Consider the following 24933-nt stretch of genomic DNA (forward strand, 5'->3'; position numbering starts at 1 on the left):
GAGGGTTTGGTGAATATCACTGACGCCATTTTTTTTTCCCCTCCGAGATACTCTTTGTATATCACCTGTATCCATCGTACTCATGAGAATGTTTGCCTTCATCATATTGAGTTATTGGCATATTTCTCTTCAGGAGCTAAAAGGATCAAAACTGGCAAGAATCACGTGAAGGATATTCCTTATATTAACTTCGGTTTGCCTGAGTTTTCTATCACAGAAAAGCCATCCACAAACACTGAGCTGGTATCCAGCTGAGTATCGAGACGAGGAGAAACACACGTTCTTATATTTTCTCAAGTGTTGTCTCTGTTTAACTTTATGGGCATAAGTAGGAAGAAGAACATACAGGAAGTTGTGTTTATAGTTTTTTGTAAATGCAGAGAAAGGGCTTTAAAACCGCAGGGAAAGATCGGCAGGCATTAGAGGTAAAGTGTCAGTGAAGTTAATGAAACTATGTTTTAAACAATTTGTAAAAAGATAGCGGAGCTCAATTTCTCCCAAATGTTCTATAAAGCAACATAAAACCAGCTGCCACAGTTTTAATGGTAGCAGACATTCAGTGCCCGCTCGCGAGATGCCAGGTACTGTGCTGAGTTTGTTATAGGTTATCTCGTGCAGTCCTCCTTGACCCTGCAAGGTGGCTATCAGTTTTTTCCTCATTTTACTGATGGGTAAGGTGGCATAGGTAGTTTAAGAAGGTGCTCGAAGAGAGGCACCTGGGTGCTCAGTCGGTTAAGTGTCTGACTCTCGGTTTTGGCTCAGGTCAGGATCTCACAGTTTCATGAGATCGAGCCCCACATCAGGCTCTGTGCTGACGGTACACAGCCTGCTTGGGATTCTCTCTCTCTCTCTGCCCCTCCCCTACTCACGCTATGTCTCTCTCAAAATGAATAAACTTTTAAAATATTGAAAAAAAAAAAGAATGGGCTTGAAGACACAGGGCTGATGAATGATGGGGCATGCCTGTCTGTCAAACTTCAAAGTCTGGAATCTTGGTCACTGTGAGACGCTAATTCTCTCGTGTTTATTTCAGCCCATTGTCCACTTTCTCTACATTCATATCATAGAACTTGAGTGTGTACATGTGTGGGTCAGGCAAATCATTCACTTGTTTTCTCTAAGTTGTTAATTCATTAAGAAGTAGACTTATTTCCTTCACGAAAATGTGACTTTTCCTTTGTATTTCTGTATTTCATTTCACTTGATACCTTAACCACTGTTTCTCCCCCCTTTTCCTGCTGAGGTTAAGAATTTTTTTTTAATTTAATTATTTTTGAGGGGGGGAAGGGCAGTGGAAGAGGGAGAGAGAGAATCCCAAGTAGAGAGCGCAGAGCCCAACTTGGGGCTCAAAGTCATAAACTGGGAGATCATGACCTGAGCTGAAATTAAAGAGTCAGACACTTAACTGACTGAGCCACCCAGGTGCCCCAAGAATTTTTTTTTTAATATAATTTGTTCTCTTGTTAGGTGAAGACTGTAAAGTAAGCAGAAGGAATATTATTATTTCTTTATTGTTAACTTTTAGTTAATAATTTCATTTTTTCTTTAGGGCCATGATTCTAGAAAAGTCGTACTGTTAAATCCATTTCTTGACCTAACCATCATTGCCCTCATCCTGTTGCTAAGGAAATTGGACAAGATAGACCCTGTAAATTTCAGCTTTAAACTTTTACACTAAAATCATGTTCCTGTGAACAAGAAAACACGTTCTTCCTTATTATCTGTCAGTCACTGTCAGGCGTCGAGGTTATATGAGCGAACAGGAATGTGTTACGGGGTGTGGATTCCTTGCTGGTAGGGCACCTCCCTCCTCCTCTCCAGGCAAAGTGTAACAGCGGTTTGAAGTCCTGCTAGGCAGCCACACGTGCGAAGTGTGGACTCGGACTGTCTGGGTTCAGTCCCGGCTGTGTCACTCATTACTGTGACTTTGGGTAAATTGCTTTCTCTCTGTTTACCTGAGGTTCCCAGCTGTAAAATGGACTGATAATAGTACTTCCCCTATAGGGTTATTGCGAGGGTTGGATGTATGTACAGTGTTTAGCATGCTATCTGGCATATAGTTAGGTTCACGGTAAACGTGACCTGTTGTGGTTTATTAAACTGTCATTCAAATGATGATGCTGTCTCCTTGTGAGGCCATGAAAAACTGCACGAGTCTGTGGCCCACGTGGGGACGTGTTCAGGCTCAGACGGCTGGGCCAGGGGGGACCTGAGGTCTGGCACACACGAGGTCTCATGATTCTAACCAACAGCACTGTGGACCTTGGAGCTTCCCCCAGTCTCCTCTCCGGTGGGCAGTCTCACAGCTGGAGGTGAGGCTGAGCAGGTCACGTCACTGTACGCTGTTTGCCGGATGTCTCCACCCCCCCCCACCCTTCCCCCCCACCCCCGGATTTTCTAACTTGGCAGCAATTGGGCTCATGTGTTTGTAAGCCCAGAAATCTTGAGTCTCTGGCCCAAGCCTACCGCTTGTTTGGGCATACCACATTCTAGAGGCAAAAAAAAAGAAGAAAGAAAAAAAGGAGCTGAGGATCTAGGCTGTGCCTGTAAGGACATGTTCTGTGGACAAGGTGAACGCACAAGAATGAACGTGCATAGGAGTGAATAAATGCCCAGGAAACAAGCTGACTCCTGGCTCCATCAATCCCCAGTGGACAGACTTAACCTCTCCAAGCTCGTTGGATAAAATGGGGATAGCACTGTGTACTACCCAGGTTGTGGGAGGGTTAAATGAGATGGCGTGAAAGTCCCTCACAAACCCTGGCGGAGTGGTAAAAGATACAGTACTTGTCAGTATCCTCTCCCCCTGGGGCTTCAGCTGATGCAAATCCTTCTTACTGACTATGTCCTGTCATGAGAATGAGCTTTCACAGCCCGGAGGAGTGAGGGGGAGGGCGGGCTTTGAGAGGCAACTGGGGCTTGGACAGGAGATGAAGAAAGGGAAGGCACACCGGGGACAAGGAACACCTGGCCAGGTGATGGTGTCTGGGGGAGGGAAGAGCAGAGGGTCCTGCTGGGCGGGGGAGGGGGGGAGGGAGTGATGGCTGCAGGTGAGTCCATGAGGTCAGTCGGAGATCCTGTAACTCGATCAGATCCAGTTCTGTTCTCGTTTTGCCATCTAGAAGCCACGGGACCTTGGGAAAATTGCTTTCTGTCTCTCTAAAGCCTCAGTCTTTTTTAGAAAGATAATGGTATTTTTATTTTATTTATTTATCAATTAAAAGCGTTTATTTTTAAGTAATCCCTACACCCGACACGGGGCTCAAACTCGCAACCCCAACATCAAAAGTCGCACGCTCCATTGGCTGAGCCAGCCAGGTGCCCAGATAATTGTATTTTTTAAATGACCGTGCGGTAAATTGATTTTTCTGATAACACGGTTACACGAATGTTAACACATGTATAGATTTGTGAAACCACCACCGTGATCAGGATGTGGAACTCTCCCATCCACCCCCAAATCTCCTCCTTTTATCCCTTTATAGGTGCAACCTCTCCCTTACCCCTCACCGCTGGTCTGCTCTCCATCACTGTAGTGACCGTCTTTTTCAGAAGGTCACGTAAAGGGAATTATATGGTCTGCACCCTTTTGAGATTGGCTCCTTTCACTTAGAAAAATGCCTTGGACAGTCACCCATGTGATTGTGTGCGCCAGCACTTTGTTCCTTGTTATTACTGAGTGTGTGTGTGGCTGTGTATTATTCAGTGTGGCACCGATCCCCAGAAAAGTGTCAATGACACGAAATGGGAAGTTTGGAAATAGATCTAATGAGCATAAATATTTGGTATAAGATACGAAGCACGTTTTTCAAAGCAAGTAGGCAAGGAAGGAGAACCTCTATCTATCCCAGATAATCCTAAATAATCTCACTCAATTCTGTGGTTCAGTGTTTTAATTTTTTAATGTATGTTTATTTTTGAGAGAGACAGAGACAGAGTGCGAGCAGGGGGAGGGGCAGAGAGAGAGGGAGACACAGAATCCGAAGCAGGCTCCAGGCTCCGGGCTGTCAGCACAGAGCCCGACACAGGGCTCGAACTCACGGACCGTGAGATCATGACCTGAGCTGAGAGCGTATGTTTAACCAACTGAGCCACCCAGGTGCCCCATATGTATATATTTTAAGCGATATGTGTGGGTTATGCCAACCACACAAAAGAGTAATTAGGTTCTTACAGGCTTTCAAGTTAGAATGGGATGGGCGAAGAATCTGTTTCCAGTAACTTATTTGCTTCCTTTATGCTATTTCATTTTTAGGGCATTGCTCCCGAAATAGAGTTTTCCACACGGACAGCCATCAGAGAACGCGTGTTCCTGCATAGAAGCAGGTTTCTTGTAAGTATAGTCAAGAAGCCAGTGGTAGATGTGTCAGGAATTTTCTCCGCAGAATTTTCTCAGCTCAAACTCAGTTACTAAGTTTAGATACAACTGGATGAGTAGAAACCTGGAGACTCCTGGCTGGGTTTGAGTTTCTGTTACTCGGACTGTTCAGCCTGCCCCATTAGACTGTGTCTGACATGGGTTCCTTCTGGTCTGTGGTGGAGCGGACAGAAAAGCGATACAGAAGCCAAAGTCACAAGTTTGACATAAGTAGGCTGGTTAGCTTATTTGCTATTGTTCCATGGCTTTTGCTCTTGAGCTTGTGAATAGGAGTGTTCCTTCCCTCTTGGCTGAGGCTGCTGCTCTGAGTTGTATTTGGGGCCGTCTTTGGTGATCGGGAAGGGTCTCGGGTGTTCTTGTTCAGCCCCGATTTCCCGTCATCCTGAGTACTTTTGGTGTTTCCTTTACCTTGTGGCTTATAATTTTTAACCATTAAAATCCTTTCTAGAACAATATGGAGCATGGGTGAATGTAATTGGTAAAGCTTCTTCAGGTGCTTTGCTTGTCATCCCAGATCTTGCCTGGTGTCCTGGAAAATCCTTGAAAATGTAGGCTGTGGGTTGAGGGGGTACTGAATGAAAAGGGCCACTAATCTGTGCAAATCCATCACTCCTGTGGGCATCATAACTCATATAATGGGAGGCCAATGATTAATTTTAAGGAAGGCATTAGCTGCTTTTTAGGTTTTCCTTATTTAAAAAAAAAAAGCATTTGTTTATTTTGAAAGAGGAAGGGGGCAGAAAGGGAGAGAGAGAGAATCCCAAGCCAGCTCTGTGCTGTCAGCGCAAAGCCCCATGCGGGGCTTGAACTCACGAACCATGAGATCATGGCCTGAGCCGAAATCAAGAGTCAGATACTTTACCAACTGAGTCACCCAGGCGCCCCAGTATTTCCTTACTTACCTGCTATTTTTTCCAGGCTGATATGGGTGCATGGTGATTTTTCAGTTTATCTTTCTTTTCCACTCCATCATATTAATCTTGCTTTGATCTCCTAATATAGGTCTTCCTTTAAGTGTTAACTTTTACTTTTTATTTTTTAAATTTTTTTAATGTTTATTTTTGAGAGAGAGAGAGAGACAGAGCACAAGCAGGGGAAGGGCAGAGAGAGGGAGACACAGAATCCGAAGCAGCCTCCAGGCTCCAAGCTGTCAGCCCAGAGCCCGACGCGGGGCTCGAACTCACAGACCACGAGGTCGTGACCTGAGCCGAAGTCGGCCGCTTAACCAACTGAGCCACCCAGGGGCCCCAAGTGTTAACTTTTTAAAGTAACAGATTTATTGTTTTTTCTTATGGCAAAAGTATTCATTTTAGAAAATTAGAAAATACAGATAAGCAAAAAGGACAAAATAAAAATTGCCTGTCATTCTTATTAGCTAGAGATGAGCATGACTCATTTTTTTTGAGCATGTTCTTCTGTATACACATACCCACACCCACACACACATAATTTTAACGTTAAAAGATTGCATATCACTTTGCACCTTTCCCTCTTCACCTAACATGCCCTGGGCATGTTTCTCACGTCCTTAAGTATTCTTACATCAGGCAGATTTTCGCGGCTTCATTGCAGTCCACCATATGGAAGCACCATAATTTGGTCATTTTCCTGTTGTTGGGCACTTCACTGATACAGTAGTCAGAGTTCAGTCAGGAAAACAGACCGCACATGTTATTTTAGTAAACAGATTTGATCTTGTATTTTTTTGGAGTTTATTTATATTTTGAGAGAGAGCGCGCACGAGAGAGAGCACATGCACCTGTGTGGGCGGGGGCGGGGCAGAGGGAGAGAGAGAGTCCCAAGCAGGCTCCACGCTTTCGGCAAAGGGCCCAACCTGGGGCTTGAACTGCGGAACCGTGAGATCAAGATCAGAGCCGACATCGAGAGTCAGACGCTCCACCCACTGACACGCCCAGCCGCCCCAAAAGACTTAATGTTTTAAAGTAAAGCCAAACGGGTTGAAGGACTTAAGGTAAAAGGGACACGGGACTGACACTGCTCACCGCTGCTGACCCGGGAGCTTGGAGGAAGGGTCCTGTGGGGCAAGTCCCAGAGTTCTGAGCGGGGCCCTCTGGCCAGCTGGTGCTGGAAGGTGTGAGTGGGGCACAGGAGGCTAGCTCTGCGGTTATGGGAGGAACACTATAAACCCGGTACCTCTGTCACTCGGAAGGTGAAGAGCGGTTGCTGGGGTGGCATTGACGGCCGTAGATGGCAGCCCTGGGAGCCGGGCCTGGCCTCCCTTCCCGGCTTGCAGCCGCTCCCCAGCGCCCTCCAGCGGTGGGGCCTGCCCGAGCGGCTCGACAAGCGGCCGGTTTGCCCCAGCATCGCCCGGCTGAGCCTTGGAGCGAGGGGGGTTCCCAGCAGAGAGGAAATTGCTTACTCACCGGTATAGCTGACTTCCCAGGTTTGGAACGGTTATGAGAATGTTTGTAACTATACACATTGCCGCAGTTATTTCCTTATAACGGATTCCTTGACGTGAAATTGCCGGGGTGGGGTGTGTGCCAGGTTCCATTTCTCTCTCTTTATCTCTGTCTCTGTCAATCACCTATCTTCTTTTTTAAAGAAGTTGTTCATTTATTTATTTTGAGAGTGGGGGGCGGGGCAGCGCAGAGAGAGAGAGAGAGAGCGTCCCAAGCAGGCTCCGTACTGTTGGCACAGAGCCCGACCTCGGGGCTCGAACCCACAAACCGCAAGATCATGACCGGAGCCAAAATCGACAGTCAAACGCTCAGCCGACTGAGCCACCCGGGTGCCCCCCAGCTTTCTCCTAATACAAATAAATGTCGCTGTTACTGGTGGAAAGATATTACCCTAGCGAGTTATAAATACTAGTGATGTTAAGCTGAACTGAAGAAAAGCTAAGTAGAGAGAACACCCTTTCTAAGTTCATGGTTTGCAAATCTGAGGTGTTCACTCTTCTACAGAGTTCGATTAAATACGGTTATATTCTGATTGAATTTTCTTTTTTCTCCATTTTCATTTTTGAAAACGTTTCTTCTTGGTTTCAGGAAGAAAGAGAGAAGTCAAGAAGGCCTTTATCTACATCAGATGGGCCCAGATCCCCCTTAAATAACGTGAGGATGAGGCCAAAGGACAGTAAGGTCGAAAGCACGCAATCCTGGGCCCCCTCGCCCTGCTCCCCCAGGTGCTTCGTTCAGGACCAGCCCACTCCACCGAGCCTTGGAAATAATTTCAGAATCTCCGGGGAAAGCAAACCTCCATTTGTAGTTAGACACGTGAGCCTAAAATTATTTTTCAGAGTTTGGAAGGGTGAAGGTGCGAATGAGGGCAGAATACGGGAAGGTCAGGCCATGAAGACGAATGGGCAATATTAAAATAAAGAGGGAATTCAAGCTGAATAGTAACTATGATTAAATGATGTTCACTTCCCGGAGTCATTGTCAGGAAAGCCATACGAAGCTGTCTCGTGCACAGGACTTGCTCACTGAATGTCAGTCATCCCTATTTTTAATTTTTGGAAATTATTAATAGAGGGTGATGTCTGCATGTGACAACCTGCCATTACCCAGAAGAATCAGCCAACTGACAGGGGTGGGAGATGCATAACGAAGGCTGACATGTGCTCTGTCCCCATCGCAAACTGAAGCTTCATCAGTTTTAAAGAAAATGGCTTGAGTTTTTAAATGAGGTTGTTTTTACTTTATTTTTATTTAAAAAAAAATTCTTTTAACGTTTATTTATTTTTGAGACAGAGAGAGACAGAGCATGAACAGGGGAGGAGCAGAGAGAGAGGGAGACACAGAATCTGAAACAGGCTCCAGGCTCTGAGCTGTCAGCACAGAGCCCGATGTGGGGCTCGAACTCACGGACCGTGAGATCACGACCTGAGCCGAAGTCGGATGCCTAACTGACCGAGCCACCCAGGCGCCCCATGGTTGTTTTTACTTTAAAGAGCAGGAAAAACTATGTCTGAGTTAGAAGCAATGACGTGCCATACTCAAGGCCCTTAATTAAAGCTTCCTTAGGTTTAGCCCTCAGGAAGTAACAGGGAAATTTAATCGCAGCAGCCCACATCGCCTCCTTACATTTTTTTTGACTACTATAAAAGTAACAGAGGGGTGCCTGGGTGGCTCAGTCGGTTGAGTGTCCGACTTCGGCTCAGGTCATGATCTCATGATTCATGGGTTCGAGCCCCACATCGGGCTCTGTGCTGACAGCTCGGAGCTTGTAGCCTGCTCTGGATTCTTTCTCTCGAAAATAAACATTAAAAAAAAATTTTTTTTTAAGTAATGGAAAATATAGAGAAATTGAAAAAAGATTACCTATAGGCTCACCAATGTAATATAAATAAACATTTTCTTTAATGGATTCTTTCACTTTTTAAATATTCATAAGGCTTTATTTTTTCCACAAACTTATAATTATACTGTATATATAGATTGGTTTCTCAATATATATGGTTACTATTACATTAAAAGCATTTCCTATATTAGTTCATATTCTTTATTCCACATTCTAGTTAATGATTTATTCTCCAGGAGTCCTTATAACTCCCAGTAGTCAACTGTGGATATTACTGTCCAATTGATAACTTGGCTTAAAGAAGTCACTGGTGGTGATGTTTGTGCATGAGATATAAGAAAGGGCACCTGGGTGGCTCAGTTGGTTGAGCTTCTGAATCTTGATTTTGGCTCAGGTCATGATCCCAGGGATGTGGGATTGAGCCTTATGGCAAGCCTGCTTGGGATTCTCTCTGTCTCTCTCTCCCCCTCTGCCCCACTCCCCTGCTCGAGTGTGCTCTCTCTCTCTCAAAAAAAAAAAAAAAAAAAAAGATACGAAGCATTTTCAACCCCCAAGTCAGGGTGCTATTGATTGAGGTGACTGTGTGCAGAGTGGGTTTATAGGTTTAACAGAGATGTTATTTGGCTAGAGACCGTAGAGCCGCTGGGGTTACCTCATGGTAACCTGGGCAAAATGGTAAAAACCTAGCGACCAATCTTTAAATATTGTTGAACTGAGTTTATTGGACACTCTGCTTCATTGCATTTCATTTTTGTGAAATACAACTGTAGTCGAGGCCCTTTGGGCTACATAATCTTAAAATCTTGATAGATTTCGTAGGGAATAAAACCTGCTTGGTGTTTATTTTATTTAACAAATTCTTGTACAGCCTCTGCTATGTACCAAGCTCTTTTCTAAATGCTTTATACGTAGTTACTCTTACGGAGCCAGATTTCCTGATGGCATGTGACGTTTCTTCAAGCAGAAGCATTAAAATTTAGAGGACTTAATGTCGTGAAGACAGTAAATTCTAATCAATAAAATTCTGAAAGTAGAATGAAGAGTAACATTATAACCTGCCTTCTTGAAATTAAAAAAAAAATGGCAGAAATGAACAAGATAAAAATAATTTAGCGACTCTATGCCATAAGTATTCTGAAGTAGTTAGTTCCCTATTTCAAGTGTTTGGACCTGTTTACAGATTATGTTGCCCAGTCAGGATAATAAGGTCACCTTAATCAAAATCACGCAGCTGCCACTATTCTTTTTTTTTTTTTTTTAAGGATACAGGCACTCAGATTGGAAGGGAATGGGGAAGGCTGAAATGTCATCTTGTGATAATCCCCTGATTTCAGGGAGGACCCTACCTAGGCCAGCACTGCGTCCTGTTTAGGAACATGAAACTGTCCTGTTTTGAAAGATTTAGAAATAAACTTCACTTACTCGTTTCTGGGCTTGATCCCGAACCTGTGGTTAGAATATAATTTGTGTCCAACTTTATGCTAAGAGTTAGCTCATACCTTCCTGTTTAAGCCTCAGCGAAGGTAAGGACACACAGCTTCCTTTGTTGGGATAACATTTAACATACATGGAGATATGATTCAATTTGTTCCCAACCTTTTCTTCTTTTTTTTAAATTATTTAAAACAATTTTTTAATGTATGTTTATTTTTGAGAGAGAGGGAGAGACAGAGCGCGAGCAGGGGAGGGGCAGAGAGAGAGGGAGACACAGAATCTGAAGCAGGCTCCAGGCTCCGAGCTGTCAGCACAGACCCCGACGCAGGGCTCGAACTCACGGACCACGAGATCGTGACCTGAGCCAAAGTCGGACGCTTAACCGACTGAGCCACCCAGGCACCCCCCTGCCCAGCCTTCCCTTTTTACTTGCGTGGCCCGCAGTTGAATGGGAGAAAGGCACTACAGGTAATGAGGAGAGGGTAACATGAGCTATGGTGGGTTCAAATCTTATTTCTTTCCTTTCTTTCAGGTGGACAGTGCGAAGCCTTTTGGTGACAGTATTTCAGAGCTTCAGCCCCGGAAGTCTAGGATAAAGCCTAAGTTTTCAAACTTACCTTTTCCAGGGAGAAGAGGTATTGGAGTTTCTTGTTATTCCTACAGATTCCCCAGTGGAATTACTGGGCTCCTGCTACAGATTCCCCATCCTCCTTCTGAATCTTCCTTCATTCTTTTTTTTTTTTAATGTTTATTTATTTTGAGAGAGACAGCACGAGTTGGGGGGGATGGATGGGCAGAGAGAGAGAGAGAGAGAGAGAATCCCAAGCAGGTTCAGCACCGTCAGCACAGAACCCGATGCGGGGCTCGGACCCACGAACCAGGAAATCGTGACCTGAGCCGAAACCAAGAGTCAGATGCTCAACTGACCAGCCACCCAGGTGCTCCCTAAATCTTCTTTCATTCTGAAGCATCCCACGTTTTTGGGGGGAAACTCTTTGGCCTAATTGTCAAGTGCCGTCCAGCTGTGGAGCTTGCAGGGAAGGCGTTCCCACGGAGCGGAGGCCAGGGAGAGCTGTCCCCTTCCTGGTCCCCCTCGCTGTTGAAGGAGAATGCTCTGAGTAGCACCATCACGAGGTGGCTGGGCCGGAAGAGGGGCCAGCTTGTCCTGGTATGACACCCTCAAAGGCACCCCACATAGCTAACAGAGGAGGCTCACCATTTCTCGAGATGGGAAAGAGCCGGGGTGTGGGAGGGGATTGGTGGAGATCAGAGCTTTGCTTTACAAGAGGCCAGGTCAGCCAAGAGGAGCGCCAGCTCGACCTGAAGCAGTTAGGTTAAGGCAGGGAGTCCCACGTGCAACTGTCGGGACCCTTCTGCATTCTTTTAAAAAATTTTTTTTATGTGTACTTATTTTTGAGAGAGAGAGAGATTGAGACAGAACATGAGCGGGGTAGAGATGGAGAGAGAGGGAGACCCAGAATCCGAAGCAGGCTCCAGGCTCTGAGCTGTCAACACAGAGCCCGACGGGAAGCTCGAACCCAGGAGACGTGAGATCATGAGCTGAAGTTGGACGCTTAACGGACTGAGCCGCCCAGGTGCCCCAGGACCCTTTTGCATTAAGGGGTTTTGAATTAAGTATTCTTAAATACTATTGAGGTCCCCAAAGAGCTTTTGTTTAAGTGGATGATACCTCTTAATAGTTAGCACATTAGAAATTGAAACTGAGAAATTTGTAATATACGGGAATTTTACAAGCACACGTTCCATTAGCCACGTAGAGTGGTGATGTCATGACACATCATGTAGCTTCTGGAAAATTCCCTCGTGCGAGAATGAGAGAAAGATAACTCGTGTCTTGGTATTATTAGAACGGTTTTGACTTTGCAGATCTCCTGGAAGTTGTTGGTGAGCCCTGGGGAGGTCCCTGAACCTTATGTTGAGAGTCACTGAGTTAATGCATCCCTTGGTGGCATGTACCTTATGATGTGGCAGCTCCCAAGGTCACGGCAGTGAAGTGCATCCATTCCTGAACCTGATAAAAATTCTTAGGCTTGCAGTGCTGGCCTATTTTCTTGACTCCTGGTGGAACTGGACCGAGGCCAATCCTGACAGCACATTCCCTATTTTAGGCTTAAAGGCTTATGCTTTTAAGGGGCTACACAGATTCTCTTAGTAACTCAAACCAGTGTTCCTGGAACACGGTGACTGTTAGCAGCCGACCAAGGACAGAGTACGGGGTTTGAAGCAGAAAGTGCTTTATCACCTCTGACATTTAATTTAAGTCCTTTGGATTGAAAATCACCCACGTAGCCTATAAAAGCAGCACTGCCTTCCCTATTACCGTGAGATCAGGCAACGGCAAGTGTCCTTTCCTGGAGAGGACACGTTGGGCTTAATGCTGGCTCAGTTACGACAGGACTCTCATGCCTCACACTGGTCTCGGCCTCTCTGTCTTTTCTTAATCCTGGCAGGTGGAGAACTGAGGTTCCAGAGAAGTTACAGATTGTAGGGCACACCTACCTTTAGAGAAGACGTTCAGACCTCTGGGCTCTCAGATCCTTGGATTCCCTGTGGGTCCCAAGCCAGACCTTTGCTTAGGTCACCCGTCAGCTCATTCATCCCGGCCTAAAGCAGAATAAAGTAGCGGCTTCTCAAACTTGAATGTGCATTTGAATCACCTGGGGCTCTTGTTAAACTGTAGATTCTGATTCAGTAGGGCTGGGGTGGGGCCTGGGAGCCTTCTTTTCTTACAAGCTTCCCAGTAATAACAACGTGGCTGGTCCGGGGACTGCACTTTGAGAAGCAAGAGAACAGGGCAGGCCCCTTGTGAAAGGCAGTGATCCCAGCCAGTAGCAAGGGGTTTCTATCAACAGGGCAGATTTGTGGCTATAGCCGTAAAGGGCCTTAGCATTGCCAGCTCCCGGCTCAGCTAGGAGTTGGGGAGAAGGGAACTTCTGGGACAAGGTAGTCACACACACCTGCATGCCGGGAAGTGGTGGCGATTACCAGTCTTTAAAAAGCCCGTTTCGTATCTTCCTTCTTACTGTCAGTGACAGAGGGACATCAGCAGTCCATAAAAAGCCCTTGTCACTGCCTAAGCCCCACGCGCAGAGGGGGAAGTCACGGTGTCTTTGGGCTAGCCCTGCAAATACTCATTCCAAAAGCATTTTTTTTTCTGACTTTGGAAGAATCCAGTTTAGTCTTGAATTTGCCTGTGGGTGTTTATTACTTCACTTCCCAGTCATCCTTACGAGGCTCTGGCATGCGGTCTACTTACTTACTCATGATTGTTTAGGGTAATCCTGATGATTTACACTTCGCTGCATTATGTTTTCCCAAGCTCTTGTCTATTCATTGTCTCCATTTAACAGTCGTGTCCACCTTGGACAAGCATGCTGGAGACTTGTGCATAAATAGGATCTCCACGTAAACCAAACATGAAGGGAATGGCAGACGCAGAGTATATGAATTTTATATGAGAGTCACACGGTTTTCTTTCAGGCTCTGGGCAATTGGGCGAATATGAGTTTTGTTTTCCAGGCTGCGTGAGGGTTACTGAATTTACTGCTTCACTGTAGACCCTCCTTTGCCCTTTCCACGTCCCTGTGTACTGTCATTAATAATACAACTTCACCGGACCTCCAAAGGACGGAAAAACTCAGAGATAGGATTACTGTGACTCAAGGGAGGCATAAAAGTTGACAGTGTAATTTACAAGGGAGCGCTTAGATTCTTTAATAATTCATTCACGTGTCATAGTTTTGCGCTGCTGCGGAGGAGACCTAACAGCAGTTTTAGGGGTTACCGGTAAAAATGAATCACTGAAACACCTGTTCCTCTCTCTTCTAGCTTCTTCTTTTGACAGCTTTGCTGCTAACATAAAGGTAATTGTAGAAGTAGCGTTTGTAAATGATTTATTTCCAGCTTCTAATGTCGGTTATTGTGCGTTCCCCAACGAGGGGTGGAAAGGATATTTCTAGCAAGTGCTGCTTGTGGAATCGCTGTAGATGCTCTAGAGTTTAAGAGATGCCCAGGCGCCACTGTCCTCTTGCATTGGTCGCTCTGCTCCCCTCCTACAAGCTCTTTCCATTTGTGGAATGAATCACCAGGGTCGAACGCCCCGATACCTACTTTACCAGTTGGTATTTTTATTGCTTTTTTTTCCCCAATCAAATACTTATTATGACACCAAGAGGTGGTAAGCCACTTACTCTTGAAGTTTGGTTTGTCAAGGTGAAGGCTCACACTTGTACGTTACAACATGAAAATAGATGTAGGCAGAGGGATGGGATACACTGAGCTTTTGATGCCACGGCCTTTAAATATTTTATTTAAGAAATTGTATCTTTACCAAACCCGATAATCCCTTATCCTCTCAAATCAAAGTTCGGAGCATGAGTTTATTTTGGCTTGTTCATATGTGCCAAACGTGCAGAATTTTGGTTTTCCTTCCCTTGACCTTGACTCCTCAGCATGTTGTTTCTAGTACCGCCTACTCCTGCCGTTCTTTTACTGCAGGAGCTCCTTGGGGCAGGTACTCAATTAGCTTGCCCCCTTCCTCATCCCACCCACCCCTGGCTCTAATTAAGCAGACCAAAGCAAAATGACAGCTAAAGAATAATGCGCATTGTCACTCAGGTTATCAAAGAGCCAGATGAACGGATTGTTTTAAGGAAAGAATCACCATCACCTTTAGATTCAAGTAAGTTTGGAAAACCGTCGCCCAGTTATGGTAACCAAGGGGACGCCGATTTCCACCGGGAAGCCTCATTTGCCACCGACCAGCCTTCCAGATCTTCTAGCCCTCTTCTGGATCAGCCCCTTCTCCGAGAAAGGTCAGCGGCCAGCACCCGTCTCTTCGTTTGAAGAGCGTGTTGTGGTCTAGTGGGAGTAAAGCCTGGTCGCTTCACCAGTTGGCTTCCTGACGAGTGTTCAGCTGGTGATAGGAAAAGTCACCATTTCTTTTCAAATCTTCCCAGAAGGAAGGATTGAGCCTTTTCTCTTGCCTGTGGAAAGCACATCTCATGTTTGTTGAAAATGGGACAGCTAACTTGGCGTAGATACTATTTATCTATCCGTTTTTTCATCTTTCGTAAGTTTAAACCCTCAAGAGTTTGATTTCTTTCTTCTTTTTTTAAAATAATTTTTAAAAAATGTTTATTTGTTTTTGAGAGAGAGTGAGAGACAAAGTGCAAGCTGGGGAGGGGCAGAGAGAGAGGGAGATGTAAAATCCGAAGCAGGCTCCAGGCTCCGAGCTGTCAGCACAGAGCCCACGGGATCTGTGGGGCTTGAACCCACGAACCGTGAGATTATGATCTGAGCCGAAGTTGGACGCCCAACTGAGCCACCCAGGCGCCCCAGGAGTTTGATTTCACCAGTAGAAAAGCACCCACTATAGAAAGTTGGGAAATTCCAGAAAAACAGGGGTGAAAAAAAATCATCCATAGTTCTGCCACCCAAAGACAAGAATTACTAACATGTAGGTGTATTCTTCCTCTTTCTAGACATGTTTTCTTGGTTTATTTATATGATTGCCACAAATAACCCCCCCCCCCCCACACACACACACAATTGCACCTATCTGGTAAGCAGGACAAAATTGAGAGAAGAACCCGTATTTTCCAAATTGTACTCTCTGGTAAGATGACCAGCCATCCACTTGGCCTGGGACTCTTCTGACTTTGGCTCTTAAAGTCCTGCATTCTGGGAAACGCCTTACTCCCAGCAAACCATGACATGTGGTCACCTTAATGCTGGGAAGTGGTGAAGATTATATATATATATATATATATATATATATATTTTTTTTTTTTTTTTTTAAGATTTTTAATGTTTATTTATTTTTGAGAGACAGAGATGTGGCACGAGTGGGAGAGGGGCAGAGAGAGAGGGAGACACAGAATCCAAAGCAGGCTCCAGGCTCCGAGCTGTCAGCACAGAGCCCGACGCGGGGCTGGAACCCACGAGCCGTGAGATCATGACCTGAGCCGAAGTAGGACGCTCAGCCGATCGAGCCACCCAGGCGCCCCCTGAAGATAATATTTTTAAGACAGCTTTAAAAAAGGAATAATTGACATTATATTAGTCTCAGGTAGACAACAAACATGATTGGATATCTGTACAGACTACAAAATACTCACCACAGTAAATCCAGTATGCACCTGTCGCCATAGTTACAGACTTTTTTTTTTTCTTGTGATGGGAATTCTGGACGTTTATTCTTGCAGCAACTTTTAAATATGCAATATGGTAGTAACTCTAGTTGCCATGCTGTCCATTACATACCTAGGACTTATTTTATTATTGTTTTTAATGTTTATTTTTTATTTTTGAGAGAGAGAGAGAAAAGGAGAGGGACACAGAGGGAGAGAAAGAGAATCCCAAGCAGGCTCCGTGCGGTCAGCACAGAGCCCGATGCAGGGATGACATCATGACCTGAGCTGAAGTTGGACACTTAACCGACTGAGCCACCCAGGTGCCTCTGGAAACGCTAACACTGAAGACGTTTCTCCTGATCTCTGAGAACTTGCAACTTAGCAGAGGATGTAAAAACAAACATGTGTACCGAGAGCTTTCTACAAGGCAGGACTTCGAGAATAGTGTAGACCAAACGTTATCAGAGTATGAAGCAGGAAGAAGGAATGCTTCATGGAGCAGGTGGTGTTTCCCAGGTGGGCCTTGAGGGGAGGGGATTGGATTCTGATGGAGTTAATGGAGGGGAGGGATTGGAGGTGAGAAGCCACAGGGCTCTGGCACCTTCTAGAAGTTAGAGCAGCTTGAGGGAATAGTGGGTGCCAAGGCTGAGGGTCTGAGGGCCTGTGGAAGCCAAGCTAAGGAGTTTAGGCTCTGTTGGAAGGCAGTGGGAGCTTTTTCAAGTTCATTCTCAGGAGTTAGGACATTTGACTGTAGGATGATGGCTCCGGCTGCAGATCAGATTTTTATCCTCTACCTCTGACAAATCAGCAAGTTCTGTGTGCCCCAAATCACTCTAAATGGAGAACTTTGGAACTAATTAGACTATGAGTTTGTAGATAAGGCTATGATCAACTGTGACAAAGGACAACACAGTCATGGAAAGGCCATCTGGCTTGCCCAGGACTGCCCAGTGTGTATCATACATTAATTAAAGAGAAGGATTTCAACATATTGCTAAATTTCTTAGGAATTTTTAGAAAACAATGTGTGTTTTTTTAATCCTTGCATAGATTTTTAAAAATATCTATTATTTTTGAGAGAGAGAGAGTGAGCACAAGCAGGGGAGGGGCAGAGAGAGAGGGAGACACAGAATCTGAAGCAGGCTCCAGGCTCCGAGCTGTCGGCACAGAGCCCGACGTGGGCCTTGAACCCACGAACCGTGAGATCATGACTTGAGCCAAAGTCGGATGCTTAGCCGGCCGAGCCACTCAGGCGTCCCCCTCCCCCATCCCAGTGTCAGACATTAACCAAATAATGACAAAATGTCACTGGGTGAAGTGCTATGAATGGTGGTGAATGGACTCCAAGTGCATGTAGGAGGGGAGCCGGCTCCCTCTACGGGAGGGGGCTCAGGGGGGACTTTGCTGAGAACTCAGTGATTGGACTGAGCTCTGAAGGGGAGTCGGGGTTAGCACGGAGTGGGGATCGGGGTGGGAGTGGCAGCATTCCAGGCCCTAGCGAGCAGTGCTGGCGGGTGTGGAAGGGAGAAAGTGCCTCCTATGTGAGGAACCGAAAGGCACCCTAAGGTGTGTGGTGAAGTTTGGGTCTGCTCAGCCTAAAGTAGGTGAGATAAACAGTAAATTCCTGGGCCCAGTCGGTCAGGTTAAGCGTCTGACTCTTGATTTTGGCTCAGGTCATGATCTCGTGGTTCTTGAGATCGAGCCCCGTGTTGGGCTCTGCACTGACAGTGGAGCCTACTTGGGATTCTCTCTCTCTCTCTCTCTCTCTCTCTCTCTCTGTCCCTCCCCCACTCACATGCATGCATGTATGCATGCCGTCTCTCTCAAAATAAATAAATAAACATTAAAAAAAAATCCTTGTGGTGGAAAACAATTGGGATTGCGTTTCGTGTTAAACATCGGCGGATTAAATTTTTCAACGTGAACGCAGGCTTTATTCTTTGGAGAGCTATCTGAAGCGCGCAGCAAAGAAGAAGAGAATCCCTCGCAGGCACCCACCCCCACACAGGCCATTCTCCACCCTGTGGTTTTTTTTTTTTTTTTCAACGTTTTTTTTTTTTTTTTTTTTAATTTATTTTTGGGACAGAGAGAGACAGAGCATGAACGGGGGAGGGGCAGAGAGAGAGGGAGACACAGAATGGGAAACAGGCTCCAGGCTCCGAGCCATCAGCCCAGAGCCTGACGCGGGGCTCGAACTCACGGACCGCGAGATCGTGACCTGGCTGAAGTCGGACGCCTAACCGACTGCGCCACCCAGGCGCCCCCCCACCCTGTGGTTTTTATTCATCAGTGTGTGTCGTATGCATCGGGGTTAATAAGGACACTGAAACCACACTATGTGTACAGGTTGCCTGTTACTGCTTTTTCTTGCCATCAAGCTGTAAATATCAGCCCAGAGCGTTCTGTACTCTAGTATCCTTTTCAGCAGCTGCCTAACACTCTGGCCTGTTTCATTTTCTGAGCAGATTCCACCTTTATTCTCAGTCCACTTGGAGGAAGATCCACGAGAGGGTGTGCGATCTTCTGACATCCCACAGAGCTCAGCAACACCTAAACAAGGTAGGGCTTCTGGGAACACCTAATCGCTGACAAAGTTCCACGGGAACTGGGACTTACAGTCTCCGAGGGGGGTGTGTGCGTGGGGGAGATGGACATTAATCAGGCCACCGTAGAAATAAATGTACAATTGTGACACTTACCAAGGAGGGTGCATGGGGTCCTGAGAGCGTACGAAAGGGGGGTATTGATGTGGTTGGGAATCAGGGTGGGCTTCCCTGAGGAAGAGACACAGGAGCTTCCATCTGACCCATGAGTAGCAGCTACTTTGCAGCTCAGCACGCACGGGGCAGAGGTCCTACATCGTGAGGGAGCACGGTCCTTTCAGGGACTGAGGGAGGACCTCTCACTGGTCCGGAGCACAGTTTCTAACCCGTAGTTAGATATACCCAGTACTCTGTCTACGGCGGAGTGCAGCACGAGCTAAGGGACCTGTCGCCATTTCCAAGGAATTCCAATGAGAGGTTAACAGTGCCCCCCATGGATGGATTTAACGACACCATGTAGTAGTTGAAGCAGTCATCTTGAGTTACATAAACACTGGCATATTCTAGATTTATAGGATGACAGTCATAAATGAACATTGGGGCACCTGGGTGGCTCACTCGGTTAAGCATCTGACCGGCTCAGGTCATGATCTCGCGGTTCGTGGGTTCGAGCCCCGCGTCGGGCTCTGTGCTGACAGCTCGGAGCCTGGAGCCTGCTTCGGATTCTGTGTCTCCCTCTCTAGCTGCCCCTCCCCCATTCACTCTCTCTCTCTCTCTCTCTCTCTCTCTCTCTCTCTCTCAAAAATAAATGAAAGCATTAAAAAATACAAATAAACATTGATTTTCATGGAGAGGGTTGTGAATTACTTTGCTGCTTCTCTGCAAAGTCATTGGCTTTGCTTTGTTAATTTCTAGTCTTTTTAAGGAAGGGAATCCTTTCAGAATGTAAAAAGAAGGAGAGGAAAGGAGAGAGAAGAAAAAGAAGGAAAAAAGAAGAAAGTATCTGCATGTATTTACATATATAGTAAACCCCACATATGGGGCATGCATGGGTCATAGACCTCTTTTTGTTTGTTTGTTTTTAAGTAGGCTTCATGCCCAGTGCGGGGGTTTGAACTCATGACCCTGAGATCAAGACCTGAGCTGAGATCGGGAGTCATTTGCTTAACTGTCTGAGTCACCTAGGCACCCCCCCACCCCCCCACCCCCCCACCCCCCGGCCTCTTACATGCAGAAGCACACATCTGGGTATTGTTGATCTATATGACACTATGAGTAATGCAATTGCCAGGTTTGTTTTTGTTACAGGAATATACTATCTCTGAAACAAAGTATATCCTTGAAAGACCAAGTTACCCGTTGAAGAAATACCCAGTGCAGGAACAGAGATACTTTTAAGCAGCTGTCTTAGGTAAGTGAGCAGCTTAAGTGCTGTTTCCTATTTTGATTTGCTTAATTTCCTGTCAACATGAAATAACTAGAAAATGTGGTGGACAGGAGACGGGGTGGAGACCTAAGAGCCACATTCTTCTTCCACGCGGTAGAACCACAGCACGCTTGTCTGTGGTCAGCTAGCCCGGTCTCTGTCTCTGTCTCTGTCTCTGTCTCTCTTTCTCTCCCCTCCTTCCCACCCTCTTATTTAATGGTACCTCTTTGAGCTCTAGGCTCTCTTTCCTGCTGTGGGGTATTTACACGTGCTGCCCTCCATCTAGAATACTGCTTCCAGACCCTGCTTGGGTCACTTCTATTTATCCTTTGGTCTCGTGACCAAAGCTCTCTGCACTTTTCTTGGGAAAAGTATCCTTGTATCAGATCACCTTCCACTGTGGTTGGTGCTCGGTAGGTATCCCTTAATGAGTGAGTGTCGAACGAGGGGATGAGGCCAACTCTAGGATTCAGGTGTATGGTAAGTAGTTGGCCATATGATGCAGTGAATTCTGTTCTTTTCCTCTCCTGCCTGGGCCTAGAATTAGAATAGGTCTTCCTTACAAAGTGCTTCCTGAGTGCCAGAAACTGGTCCGAACACTTTGGTTGCATTAGATGAGTGAATGTTGGGGCGCCTGGGTGGCTCAGTCGGTTAAGCGTCCGACTTCAGCTCAGGTCACGATCTCGCGGTCCATGAGTTCGAGCCCCGCGTCGGGCTCTGGGCTGACGGCTCAGAGCCTGGAGCCTGCTTCCGATTCTGTGTCTCGCTGTCTCTCTGCCCCTCCCCTGTTCATGCTCTGTCTCTCTCTGTCTCAAAAATAAAGGTTAAAAAAAAATAAAAAAAAAAAGATGAGTGAATGTCTAATTCTCATAACAATCCTATGAAGTAGGTTCTGTCATTAGTCCCATTTCATAGAGAAACTGAGGCGCAGGGAGGTTAGGTGCCGTGCTCAAGGTCACATGGCCAGTGGATGGCGTGGCCAGGAATACGAACATTCTGTGGCCTCCCGAAACCTAGATTGTGTGATAGGGGAGCCCTGGGGAGAAAGAGCAGAGCCCTTGGGAATCTGAGCAAAGTCCGTGGACAGTGCCCTTGAACATCTCCCTCGGGGATCCTGTGTTGCTGTATTATGTAGTCCCTAGCATCCTAGCAACATCAAAATGATTATGAGTCTTTTTAAACCATAAAGGAGTGTGAGATGATATGCTAGGTTTTCACAGTAGTTGGGCTCCAGAAAATCTGGCTCGAGGGTCACTCATGCTTCAGGGCACAAGTTGCTTGCCCACGCCCGCCCCCCCGCCTCCAGGGCTGGCCAGGACTCGCTGCCTTTAGCACCGAGGTGTGGGGAGGACAGCTCGGTAATAGCCCATTCTCCAAGCTTCTACCCCCGAACGTTCTGCTTGGTAGATTAAAGGATAGATTCTGGGCCACTGAATCTCCAGTTGCCAAAATAGTCATCTCGGCGTTTATTAGGCAGTTATATGGAACAGGGCCCACATAATTACCACCATGGGAACCGGGCCCACATAATTACTGAATGCCAAGTTGTGTTGGCATCAAGTTCCAAAACCAGCTGATACGTGGATGCCGATGGGAGGGGAGAGAGTGAAGGGAAGAAAAAAAATGAGTAACTTCTTAGAAAGTGGGTTTCCTTTGGGGCATCTGGCTGGCCCAGGCCCAGTCCGGTAGAGCATGTGACTCTTAATCTCGGGGTCATGAGTTTGAGCCTCATGTTGGGGATGAGTTTACTTAAAAAAAAAGAAATATGGGCGTCTGGGTGGGTCAGTCAGTTGAGCGTCCGACTTTGGCTCAGGTCATGATCTCGTTGTCCGTGAGTTCGAGCCCCATGTCGGGCTCTGTGCTGACAGCTCGGAGCCCGGAGCCTGTTTCAGATTCTGTGCCTCCCGCTCTCTCTGCCCCTCCCCCACTCGTGCTCTGTCTCTGTCTCTGTCAAAAATAAATAAACATTAAAAAAAATTAAAAAAAGAAAGAAAGAAAATAGGTTTCCTTCCAAACACAAGTTCCCACCCACTAGTTTGGAATAGTCTCGTAGGCCTTCTCTGGAAGTGCTCCATGCCGCTCCCCGATCACCCCCCACTGTTTGGGTCATGCATTCCTGGGGAGGCAGGAGTCCTGGAGGGCTGTGTCCGTGAAAGTGTTCATGCGTGCAAAGAAACACGGGTGACCTTGGCTCATCTTAAGCAAACAGGGCACTTATTACAAGGATGCTGAGTATCTCAGTGAATCTAGGGAGGATCCAAACAAGCAAGATCAGGCCACTAAAATGGGACGGCTAGAGTCCCCCCTCTGGGTCAGGAAGACAGTCCCAGAGAGGAGCATCCACAGAAGACCCCGTGGGCTTCCACTACCTGTCCCCAACCTTGATTTTCTCAAGGACCGTCTCCCGCTTGGAGACTCCAATTCTTGTCGCTTGCCTTTGCCACTTTGGCTCTCTTGCTGTTGACCAGCTGTCCCCCTCCTGGGTGCCTAGTGATCTCAAGACCGGGGGAAATGAAACAGTCGACTCTTACCACAAAAGGACCAGCAATTCTTGACCCAGAAACAGTGAATCCAGTTGTCTGACAAGGGAACGGGCGGAAGAATCGGGTAGTGGGGGTGGGAATACATCTCTTTCTCCTTATTCTGGATGATTTGGGACTTGGCACTTTTGCTATAAAACAGATCATCCCTTGTATACTTCAAAATGGTTAAAATTTTATAAACCATGAACAGAAAATTTTGTGTTATGTGAATTTTGCCACCAAAAAAAAAAAAAAAAATCCCGTATACCACTCCCCACCCCCTAGTTCTCTTGGAATGGGTGGTTGTCTCTGTGTTTCGGTCCTTACCAAGTGTGTGAGCTGACTGTGTGTGTCTGGCAGGTGCTCACTGAGACTCCGCTTTCAAGGGCGAGCTTCCAGGGCTGTCCTCTGCGACGCCTGGTCCCTCAGGCAGACTGAGGCCCGCTGCCCTCTGCTCCCAAACGAACCTCCACTTAGCACCTCATTCCCGCAGCCATGTATTATAGTTGGTTTTCCTTGTGAAAACCCTCCGAGGAAGGGGACAGAGACTGACCAAACGGCACCAGCTCCGGCCCGCTGAGTTCCAGCACCATGGCTGGTCTGGAGCAGGGGCCAGTCCGCTAGGAGTGCTTCCAGCCAGAGGGTGGGCAGGGAACCCAGGCCTCGTGTCCTCAGACACAGACGAGAACCGTAGCACAAAAACCTCTCTGAAATTAAAGAATAGCGGGGCATCTGGGTGGCTCAGTAGGTTAAGCATCTGACTCTTGATTTCGGCTCAGGTCACGATCTCACAGTTCATGAGCTCGAGCCTCATGTCTGGCTCTGTGCTGACAGCCTGCTTGGGGTTCTCTCTCTCCCTCTGTCTCTGCCTCCCCCCTATGTGCCCTCTCTCCTCTCTCAAAAATAGACATTAAGAAATATTAAAGTGGGGCGCCTGGGTGGCTCAGTCGGTTAAGCGTCCGACTTCAGCTCAGGTCACGATCTCGCAGTCCGTGGGTTCGTGCCCCGCGTCGGGCTCTGGGCTGATGGCTCAGAGCCTGGAGCCTGCTTCCGATTCTGTGTCTCCCTCTCTCTCTGCCCCTCCCCCGTTCATGCTGTGTCTCTCTCTGTCTCAAAAATAAATAAACGTTAAAAAAATTTTTTTAAAAAAAGAAAAATTAAAGAGTAGCAAAATGGAAAAAAAATCAAGAAAGAAACCAAAAAAGGACAAAAGTTAATTAAAATGCTGATTTTTGGTCTGTCTCAGCTCATTACGCCTCCAGGTCCTAAGACAGTGGTTGGTACAGCTCCCAGCCTCACTCTGTCTACACTGGGTGGGCAGGAGTCTGTTTACTCTCTGTCACAGGGGCTTTTATCCTCAAACTGATGTGACGCAGAGAAGTCAGGTAACCTGCCCAAGGTCACACAGCTGCTCGGTCAGGTTTCCCTAACGTCGCCTCCCCCTGCACTGGGAATGTAGAAGGGGCTCAGACACCAAGGGATCTTCGGGAAGAGCTACTTGCCTAGATTAGGATTGAGCGAAATCACCGTCTCCTCCTTGGCGCTGATCCTTTGCCTTTTTCCTCAGGACCACGTGCCGTGCACGACGTTGCCGGCTTCACAGGGGAAACTGAAGGAGCATCGCGAAGAACTCACTCGTCGAGTCAACTGACACATCCTTCGAGAAATGAACAAGTTTTTGTTATGTGTGTGGAATCACCAGTGTCTCACCCCCTTTACACCAAACCCTGTACTCACTCAGTCTTCTGTACCTAGGTCAGAGTCGTTGATTAAAGTGTTTCCAGTGCGGGGCTCCTATTTCCTTGTCAAGCTGGAAACTTTTTGATACACTTTGTGTGTGCTTGTGTTTTGAGCTTGAACGAGAAAGTAGCGGAGGGTGGGTGGCCGGTGCTTTTATTGGGAGGGCACCTGTAGAAATCGAACAGCTCAGGACGCCTTTGGAGGTGCTCCTCATTTGTGGCAGCCGATGTGTTCTTGAACAGTTTTTTGTTTTTTTTTTTTAATTTTTTTAATGTTTATTTATTTTTGAGACAGAGACAGAGCATGAAGGAGGGAGGGTCAGAGAGAGAGGGAGACACAGAATCTGAAGCAGGCTCCAGGCTCTGAGCTGTCCGCACAGAGCCCGACGCGGGCCTCGAACTCACGGACCGCGAGATCATGACCTGAGCTGAAGTCGGACGCTTAACCAACTGAGTCACCCAGGCGCCCC

The 24933-nt window shown here is 46.8% G+C and overlaps 1 protein-coding gene across 8 annotated transcripts in view; it reads left to right on the forward strand.

The window, feature by feature from the left end:
• SPATA6L (spermatogenesis associated 6 like) overlaps window positions 1–24553 on the forward strand; it is a 47803-nt gene extending 23250 nt beyond the window's left edge. For 5 of the 8 annotated variants that reach the window (XM_042964209.1, XM_007094161.2, XM_042964211.1 and 2 more), the window contains 8 exons: window positions 4256–4333; window positions 7390–7617; window positions 10611–10713; window positions 13928–13962; window positions 14717–14913; window positions 18699–18792; window positions 20085–20187; window positions 24292–24553. In XM_042964209.1, coding sequence (XP_042820143.1) covers window positions 4256–4333; window positions 7390–7617; window positions 10611–10713; window positions 13928–13962; window positions 14717–14913; window positions 18699–18792; window positions 20085–20174 — 825 coding nt within the window. In that variant the 3' untranslated portion in view covers window positions 20175–20187; window positions 24292–24553. Of the gene's footprint in view, window positions 1–4255; window positions 4334–7389; window positions 7618–10610; window positions 10714–13927; window positions 13963–14716; window positions 14914–18698; window positions 18793–20067; window positions 20188–24291 lie in introns of all 8 variants that reach the window. The other 3 variants (XM_042964208.1, XM_042964213.1, XM_042964210.1) reach the window with 3 other exon arrangements.
• Window positions 24554–24933: the final 380 nt, after the last annotated feature.

This window comes from Panthera tigris, chromosome D4, assembly GCF_018350195.1.
Source record: "Panthera tigris isolate Pti1 chromosome D4, P.tigris_Pti1_mat1.1, whole genome shotgun sequence".
Classification (NCBI taxonomy): domain Eukaryota; kingdom Metazoa; phylum Chordata; class Mammalia; order Carnivora; family Felidae; genus Panthera; species Panthera tigris.